The sequence below is a fragment of the Micropterus salmoides genome, unplaced genomic scaffold (genome assembly GCF_014851395.1).
Source record: "Micropterus salmoides isolate LMB-PRFRI ecotype aquatic unplaced genomic scaffold, ASM1485139v1 Ms_hic_scaffold_9, whole genome shotgun sequence".
Classification (NCBI taxonomy): domain Eukaryota; kingdom Metazoa; phylum Chordata; class Actinopteri; order Centrarchiformes; family Centrarchidae; genus Micropterus; species Micropterus salmoides.
This window is the reverse complement of record NW_024044681.1, coordinates 36,957,406-36,967,342: the sequence shown is the minus strand read 5'-3', so window position 1 is coordinate 36,967,342 and position 9,937 is coordinate 36,957,406. Positions and strand designations below refer to the sequence as shown.

The following is a 9,937-nucleotide window of genomic DNA, read 5'->3' as shown; positions in this document are numbered from 1 at the left end:
CTCTTAAACAAGCCAATGTTCCCCTCGAGCTTTAACTTTCTGCTTTAATCTGTCCTCTCTCTATTAACTCCCCCACTCTCTTTCTTCCAGACTTTTTAATCACTCAACACTTCCATCACTAACACGAGGACTGATGACAGGTCATTGGCCATTTGGTAACACGTAGCATGTTGCATTGAACAAAAACCTACATTGGCGAAACTGCTGGTTGATGTAGTAGTGTTTTCTTTCTTTCTTGTGTCTTTTTTATGAAAAAGGAGATCGTTTTGGTATTTTTAAAACCAACACTTTAATTTCATAGACTGCATTTTATCAAACAATTCATGTAAAAAAAATTCATACAAAAAAGCTAATAGTGAGTTGGCTAGTGCACTTTAAATGATAATACTGTCAAATACTCAAAGTGAAATTGTAACATTAATACATTCTTTGGGCAGGCAAATTTGTATAAGTCTGCAAGTACCCTGCTATTAACATTAAAACAGTAGAAACTGTTATTTGCTACTTAATATTTTAAACAATGTCCTTCAAGAGAACTTTGTTGCTCTGTGAGCGAGAAATTTGATCCCAACAAAACCTTTTAGAAAGACTGTTTAAATATTGCTACTGCAGTATCTCACTGGTTTGTGTCTGCTGCGACAGTAATATCTTAGATAAAGATTTACTTCTTTTCAGCTAAAAGTCAGTTCTTTCTCTTATGAGATTTACTATTTCAACCACAAATTCCAGATACAATGTCTTACAACACTTGCATTGTACTAAAAAGCCACTCTTTCACAACTTATAGTTGTGCATAGCTTTTTGGTACTGAATTTGCTTGAAACAGGAGAGCAACCACTATGGCTCCAGGAAAGCCTGCAGACAAACGGTCCTTCTTTTAAATAGAGGCTGACAACCTGGCAACCAAAACATAGTTTTTACAGGTATCTGTATATAGCCAAGTTTTGGGAATAATAATAATCAATAATAATCAAATTGCACAAATGCACAGCTACTTATGAACAGGTGGCAATCATCAGGTTGAAACAAATGATTTGTGCAGTTTAGACAGTTTGGTGAATCTGACTTTAAACTACACTTATGTCTAGTTAGAAGACACAAAAAAGTAAGACAGGTTTAGAATAAGTATTCAAAATTGTTCTTGCATTAGGCTTAATGGGTATATTGAGGATTATTGTGTGTTTGGCCGGAAATTAAAATCATGAAATACACTTCATTGTGACTTCAAAGACAATGTAAGATGATATCAGTGGGCTATCTAGGGGCCAATGTGGCCAAATTAGAGTACCCTTTGACAAAGCATGACTCATCCATTTAAGGCTTTTAGGAAAATCAAACCCATTTTTTAAACAAAAAAACAATTCCTTCTTCGCTTGTTAACGCTGATCTAAAACCATCCAATCAAAACAGTAGGCCAAGATCATAGTACTTTCATACACACATTGATTTTTTTATATTCACTGTAGTTTTGTGGTCCATCCTTCTACATAGTCCAAAGCTCTGCTTCTGATGTTCTTTTAGTTTAGTTACAATTTATACGGTGGTCATTACTTTCAGTGAACCTGTGCGGAAGCGCAGGATCTTCTTCTTAAGGGCATGTGAGGCCTTAATCTTGACAAAAGCCTTGGGCTGCAGAGGTGCTCCAGGTGGGGCAGGAGGTGATGGGAGGGAAAGTTGAGGGGGCAGTTGTTGGGGCCAAACCAGGCCACCACTCTCATCTGAGTCACTGGACAAAGAGCTGGAATCTGGAGAGTCAGCCTCACTCATGCTGGACTCAGACTCGCCCTGACCTGGGTGAGTGTAGTCCTCACCAGGCTGACACAGTGGCACTTGGTCCCTCTCTAGCTGGTACTCAAAGTGTTGATAATGGTGGGAGTGGTGGTGATGTGGGTTTACATATGATGCATGCACAGGGCGAGATTTGCGTGTACGCCTTCCATAATGGTCCCTTTGGTTTAAAGCTGAGGAGCCTTGCATGGGTGCTTGAGTGGGTGGCTGGTCAGCCTCATCTTGACTGAGCTCCAGAGTTGACTGCCAGCGCCGATAGCTACCACCTCCTTGCTGTTGTCTCTTGCTCCTGGAATGATTACTGCGACTTCCCCTTCCACCGCTTCCACTTCCTCCACCATCTCTCTCTACGGTATTGTACTTGCGCTCTGGAACCCTTTGTAGGCTGTTCTCTGACTGAGACCTACAGGCCTTCTTCCCCAGCTTCCTACTGGCCCCACTTCTATCTTCATTCGAGCGACACTTCTTTGGGCCCCCTCGGGATCTGGAGGGTTGGATCTGAGAAACTGGGGTCTGCTGCTCTTGATGATGATGGACTCTTTCTGGAGAATATGTGCTTCGGTTGGGTTTGGGCAACTCAGAGGCCTTATGGGAGTTGGAGTGGTGATGAGCGTAAGCTCTGGTGGAGGCTTGGCAGGGCTGGGCTGGAATATACTCTGCTTTTACCAGCTGCTCATCAAGTGAAGGAAGTTGGTGAGGCTTTGGCAGAGCTAGGTTGGAAGGGTAGTTGTGAAAATGTTGGGGTGAATCAAGCTCACTATTGCAGGAGTCAGGGTGCTCTTTCAGCACACTGCAAGATGCATAGTCCAGGAAGGTTGAGCGGGAAGTGTTAATCAGGGACACCTGCTTGGGTCTGTGATAAAGCCCTGGTTGGTGCTGGACACTTTCCTGGAGATGTAGGTGGTACGGGGGTGGTGCATCTTCAGTAAACCCTGCGACTAGGTAACGCCCCTGATCAAGGTTATGGCAAGCCTGTGGAGCACTTCCCTCTGAATACTGGGATGGAGTAGAGATCTCTTGAACAATCACTTGCTTTGGTGAATATTGTCCCTCCTTGTGGCATAAACTGCTCTGCCTCACTACATTGATAGCTCGAGCATCATATGCCAGGCTGGTGCGGGGCTTTGAGGAACGTGTGGGTAAGACTCGGCGTTGGATCAATCCAAATATATAAGTCTCTACCTTTTGTGTTTGTTGGTAATCTTCCTGACTGGAGTCAACATCCCTCTTCTTCCCCAAAGGGTCAGTAACCTGTCTCGTTGGGTCTAAAAGCCACATTTCTCTTGTATCTGTTTTTCCTGTGCATGCAGTGGCTGAGAGGGAACAAGTCACCTCAGGGAGGTCATTTAAATCAGGAGAGATATTTTGCTTGGCTACAAGGACTTCTCCTGACAAACAGAGCAAAGACAAAGAAAGTGATCAGAATCATTCTATTAACAGTGATTCTGTAATCAGTGTTAACACGTCAGTAAAATGATTTTTCTTTTGATGTAAAAAAAACAGTGCCTGAGCCTACAAATCCTGACCATTGTAAATAGAAGGCAAAGACTGTGCATTAAAGTGATATTTCATTGTATATTGTACAGTATGGTGTGCAAGACACATCTTTAGCTTAATGAGAAAGGTGTTTCTGCTGACAAATACACTCCTATTAACAATATTGTGGAGCTTTTTCCTTCACCGGGGCTCCGTCTAGCACTTAATTGTGACAACGTCATTCTAAAGTGAAATCGAGTCACATGAATTCCAATCTGACTGTCCAGACTGAATTTACATTTAAAAAATATGGATGTCTCATCCAGACCACATATGAAAGTGGCCAAGATGTGAAATGGTAGAGATGAGGTTCCATATGTTTTGGGCTGTTCACACTGTTGTAAACAGATCAGATCTGAGTCACATGTTAGCTCCCTGTGACCCTAATGGACTGATGGATTAATTTTTTAAGGCACTGGAAGATATGTGTGTGTATTTGTACACAGACTAAGCTATTCAAAATTTAGCTAAATAGCAATTACAAAGCACTGAAACCACGTCATAAAATAAGCTTACATGCACAAGGTGTCCACCTTAAAAAATGCTGTGGATTTTTCTGGGAGAAGCATGATGATGATTTTACCTGAACTGAGTCGGTTGTCCTCAAGATCAGTAGGAGAAAGTTCTGATTTGTCCTCAGTGTTCACCTTCAGCTCTGCCACTTGCTGTTCTAAAGATGTATTTATACCCCAGGGCATACACCAACTGTTCTGAAATACACAGAGAGACAGAGCAAGAGCCAAAAGATTGTTCTTAGATTGCAATATTCTGTCAAAAGCATGATAAAAACACCCCACTGAATATGAAAGCAATAAATGTGATAGTGATTAGGCAATCATGTTAGCACTTTCAGATTTAACAAACTTCAATTTTTTATATTCTTAACACAAACGTTAATAATAAACTCATTCCAGTGATACTATACAGTAACTTCCAGCAAAGGGCAATAGAATGCGGAAGGAGTTGCTTTTACTTTTTGTCCTTATCCGTTCATCTGGATAAAGTTACCACCCCAAAGTTACCCCAAATTGCAATAAGAGAATTATGTGAATACACTTCAAATACACATTCATTTGGAGTGGACATCAACTCCCTGTTCATTTCACACAACGAGAGCTAGAGAAACAGAGAGCAACAACATTCACAGACAGCTATGACCACAAGCACTTATTATAAAAACACTAGAATAATAACACACTATTCTCCCATCACACACACACACACACACACACACACAAACACACACTGTGTCTGACCCATCCATGTAATCTTAATTAAGGAACAAAATCTGATATGAAGGTTGAAGCTGTCTAAACAACAGATCACAAAGACATAGAAGTGAAAAGGAGAATCCCTGTAGTAATCTTACACCAGATAAAAAAGATCACAAAGAGAGATACTCGGTAGGGAAACACACTGTGGTACTAATATTTTCTCTTTACTCTTTAAACTCTGTTATGCAAAGTAGGGCTATGAGAAGGTTTCTCTCAATTTTTTTGTGTACAGATGACACACATACATGACAACAGCTGTATGTCAAGACACGAGTCGGGAACCACCTGCAATTAGTTGTGATCTGTTACTTGTTGTTTTTTAAAATTATTTCTCACTTTTCATGGATTTTGGTACATTTGGCAAGGTGACTTTATTCCATAGTGCTCCCACCTTAAAGGAAAAGTTTGCCATAATTTTAGTCAAAACACAGAATATTAGATGGTGCTGTTTGTTTTAGCCCATCCTAAACAAGTGAATGGTACTTTAGAGCTCCAAAAAGGCACATTCCAAACAACATGTGTCACAAAGTCTATGTCTTCTGAGCTTAAACAACTGCTCTTTGGGTGCCATTAGGTGTGTTCAAAATTCACTGAGAGAGCTGAGGGCAAGTAGCCAATGACATTTTTGAATTAACTGTTTGCCTTTGACAAAACCTTCAGATTCAGCATACTTTCAAAACCAATTTATCAAAAATGTATCCCTTTATCACTGTATGAAGTCAAATTATTTTAATTCATACAGCCCAATGTCACAAATCACAATTTGCTTCAAGGAGCTTTACAATTTGTACAGCATGCAACACCCTCTTTTCTTAGACCCTCAATTTAAAACCCTTAAACAGAAGTAGATCATATCTATAAATGTGAAGAGAGGTCTTGAAATGGTGTCTTTTTTCCCTACATAATCACGTCTGCCTATCGCTGTTGCTATGGGAAGGTTTCAGTAAATAGTGGGTGGCTGAGAAGCCGTCCCAAACTTTAGATCCAATCTAATTTGCCAAACAAGTTGAAAGACAAAAAGATATAATGAAAATATACATACTGAAAGTCATACTTGTATTCATGGTATATCACTGACACTGGGGCTCTTTCCTAACATGTTTGAGCTTGCGCTTGCAATGCTGACTTGATGACCTGACTTGCGAGCTAAAGGTCCAGTGTGTAATATTTCTGAGGATCTATTGACAGAAATGCAATATAAGATCCATAACTATGTATTCAGTGGTGTATAAAGACCTTACATAATGAACCGTTATGTTTTTATTACCTTAGAATGAATCATTTCTAGCTACAAAAGCCGAGGTCCCCCCTTCCATGGACGTCGGCACGTTGCGTCGTCATGTTACTACAGTAGCTGAAAATGGACACACAGCGTGTTTCGTCACTACGTTCTTCTTGTTCTGCTTCTAGTAGAATTCAGGCAGTGTAGATACTCATCACTACGTTGAATACGTCCATTAGATGAAGTAGTAGTAGTAATAATATACTGCAGGGGTCGGCAAATATGTTATGCATCAGAGCAATGTTTTCAACCATTACATGTTGGGTAACAATATCATTCTGTTCAGATAGCGCAGTTGGTTAAGTGCAGGTCTCATTTTCTGGGGGTGGTGAGCATGAACTCACCACCCCCCTTGGGATAACTTTTTTTCCCTCTCTTCAACAATTGATTCTGCAGTGACTGTTTCTCACATTACAACATGTGCTGCAGTGTGTTTTGGTGTTTGATCCGCATCCATCAACCTATGGACGCTTTATCATTTCTCTGTATCTCCAGGCAGAGAACATTTAGGGGAGACAGACTCTTTTAATGTCATTCAGAATTTTTCAAAGTAAAAGCTCAGTTCAACTTCAATTACACCATTACAAGCTTTTATTTTGTAGACAAAACCACTAAAGAGGAAGTGATTATGTGAGTAACTGTTGCTGCCATGTCTGAGATCTATTTCAGCATCGCTATCAAAGTATTTATTTACACTTTTTGCCGGTATCAAAGCACCCTAATCTGGCAGCGTGCATGTTATTGCTAGTGGGCAGTTTTGGCGAGGGTCCATAATCACAGAGAGAATTATTGTGTTTCCCTTGTCAACGTTTGTATAAACTTTATCTAATGTGTGGTTTATAATGGACTGTGGTGCGGAAACGGTGACAGTGTTTCGCACTCTTGGCTTACATTTTCCATGTTATCTGTCAGTGGCCAAGTCACAATAACATATGGTTTTAATAAATAATTAAGTAAATATAATTTCTTTATAAAAAGACCTAAAGAAACCTGATTTCTTGACTGCCCACTCTCTGCTGTCTCAGAAGAGACGCCTTTTGTGCTCTGTCACGCACCATAGATGTCCTCTACGCTCTTTGAAAGGGTAGGGGGGAATAGTAGACTGGAAAGATGGTTGCAATTCCCAACCTCACCACTAGATGCCAATAAATCTTACACACTGAACCTTTAAATCTGTTGTAAAATTTAGACAGGTCTTTTGAGACATTAATAAAAAGGTATATGAAACATTAGATTAAATAATGTTTAGACCAGAGGTTTAAAGAATACAAAAAAATTCTACTTATGTAAAAGTATGATTACTTTGATGAACTTTTACACAATTAAAATTACCTGTATAAAAATCTACTCAAAAAAAAAGAAAAAAAGAAAGAAAAAAGTAGCTCATTTAAAATTTACTCAGGGTAAAAGTTACTTTACTAGTTACTTTTTTAACCTCCTAAAATAACTTATTTATACTGATTTAATATCTTATTTATACATATACTTATTTGGTTAAGTCTTTTGCGATTTGATAAGGGAACAAAACCATTTGGTGCTTTCAATTTAGTTTGTTTGACAGATACTTTGCCAAATCAAAAAGAAAAACGATGACATTTTGTGTTAGAATGAGAAGTTTGAGAATGTTTTCGCTTCTTAAAGGAACTGTGGCGGAACAGATTAGACTCTGGCGGGCCGTACTGGATTGCAAAACGGGAAACACTGGACTGTATATTAAGTCCTATCCCTATTTACATTCAAACAGGTGGTAATAGAATTATGCTGACGTAATTGCTGACGTAATCTGCACTCTGCGCATGCGTTGGCGTCTGTAGCTCTTAAACCGGAATCTTATCCAGTTTTAATCCACTCTTTTTCGTTACATTTTTTATATCCTTTCTATTTAACTTGAGTTTTTAACTTAAGTTTTACTTGGGTTAAGAATTTTAGTCATCCGACATGGATTTTAAACTAGATGACCGTAAAAACGCGATCAACGCTACTGACCACAACAAAGCTCCGGTGACTATGCTAGCCAAGATAGCTCTGCCCCTTGAGGACTGCACACTCCTTAAGAAAGCGAACAAGAAGATTGCTGACCTTATGGAAGACATCAGACGACTTTCAGAGGAACTCAAAGAGAAAGATTCCCTGCTGACTGGCTTTATGGATGTGGCTTCAGTTCAAGCCAAACAAATTGTTTCTCTTAGCGCAACCGCTAACATCCAGGACACCGTGTTTTGGGACCCCTCTAGCCTTCCCAGGCTTTCCTCCTGCTCGACTCCAAAGCATCAGTCAACCTGGGCTGAAGTGGTGGTCCGTGGCTGCAAGAGAGGCTCGGATGGGGCTGCCTCTCCTCCGCAAATCGGCCTCTCCAGCCGCTATGCAGCCCTGTCTGATGACAGTCCGGTCCAACCAGCGGATGCACCTGGGGCTTCAAGTCTCCCTGATACGGATCTCTTTCGGCGGACAGTGCCTGCCGACACTGTTGGATCTCCTCCACCGGCTACATCTCCTTCATCGGCTATATCTCCCGCGCTGGGCCGCCGGTCTGCCGCTGGGCCTGATCGGCGGCCATCATCCCGGTCAAAAACCTCCACTTCCCGACGTAGGACCCTGAAGCAGGCTGTGCTCAGACGCTCCGGAGGCCGTCTCTACCCTGCACTGTTGGGTAGCCCTTCTCTCAGGTGTGTTACTGCTACTCCAACACAACACACAGCTCACACACTCCATCCACAGTCCGCACGCAGTGTTGAAGCAGATACTGCTCAGTCCTGCTCTGGAACCCCACAACCGGCATCTCCTCGTCCTCTTTTCTCCCCAACCACACTAATAATTGGTGACTCCATAACCAGAAACATCCGTTTCTTTAACGCTACCACTCACTGCTTCCCCGGTGCCACCACGGCTGACATTTTAAAAAAACTCCAGGACCTGATGCCGTCGCTCCCGTCCTCCATCACAAGAGTGATAGTCCATGTGGGAACAAATGACACAGCTCTTCAGCAGTCTGAGCTGACAAAATCAGATTTTAACCGTCTTTTTAACTTTTTAAAGCAGTGTGGAAAGTCCGTTTTTATCTCTGGTCCCATTCCCACAGTTGGTCGCGGTGCTGGCCGCTTCAGTAGACTCCTTGGCCTCCACGACTGGCTCCAGTCCGCCTGCAGGGCTCACTGTGTGTGTTATGTGGACAATTTTTATATTTTCTGGCAAAGAATGTCTCTTTTTAAGACAGACGGACTTCACCCAAACAAACGGGGCTCAGAAATGTTAGCTGCTCATATACAGCATGTGGTGCGGTCCACACATGACTTACGTGAATGACTAATCATTCATGCAGCACACCTGGACACACCACCGCTCACTGAACAGATCTCTGCCTCACTGCCACTAACAACTGTCTCCACCTGCTGGCATGTAAAGCCGTCTGCTCCCAGCGTTGTTCCAAAGACTTCTATTCCTGTCATCATCACGCATAGACCAGTAAACCGAAATGTGCACATCCCACACAGAAATATTAGTAATCTCTTAAGGATTAGGACAACTGCACCAACTCCAGGACCTAGAACAAACACATTTAAAATGGCTCTCTTCAATGTGAGATCTCTGTCAAGTAAGACTTTTATCTTAAATGATTTTATCTTGTCTGCAAATCTAGATTTTATGTTTTTAATCGAATCCTGCTGGCAAATGAATGACTATAGCCAGCTAGCTGAACTGTGTCCGCCTCAATATGATTGTTTTAGTCAACCGAGTGTCAGTGGTCGTGGTGGTGGGCTAGTGAGCGTGTATAGGAAAAATTTTAAATGTCATCAAGTACGCTGTCATAAATTTAACTCCTTTGAAGTTCTCACTCTTAAACTTGGAGGGCTGCAACCTATCATATTTGTTATAATTTATCGCCCCCCAAAACCACCTGGAGGATTTTTATCAGAACTTCCTGAAATTTTATCTACTCTGGTTTTAAATTATGACAGAATTGTTCTTTGTGGCGATTTTAATATTCATGTTGATGACCCCACCAATGTTAATGCAACTGACTTTTTAAATATGGCCACTTCTTTTAACTTCAAACAAC

General features: G+C 41.2%; 1 protein-coding gene across 3 annotated transcripts in view; it reads right to left on the bottom strand.

Moving 5' to 3' along the window:
* Positions 1 to 270: 270 nt before the first annotated feature.
* Positions 271 to 9,937, bottom strand: part of LOC119895899 (dapper homolog 1-like) — a 49,041-nt gene continuing 39,374 nt past the window's right edge. For 2 of the 3 annotated variants that reach the window (XM_038709307.1, XM_038709308.1), the window contains 2 exons: positions 3,908 to 4,034; positions 271 to 3,176 (listed from right to left, as the gene is read on the bottom strand). In XM_038709307.1, the coding sequence (XP_038565235.1) occupies positions 1,534 to 3,176; positions 3,908 to 4,034 (1,770 nt within the window). In that variant the 3' untranslated portion in view covers positions 271 to 1,533. The remainder of the gene's footprint in view (positions 3,177 to 3,907; positions 4,035 to 9,937) is intronic. The other variant, XM_038709310.1, reaches the window with a different exon arrangement.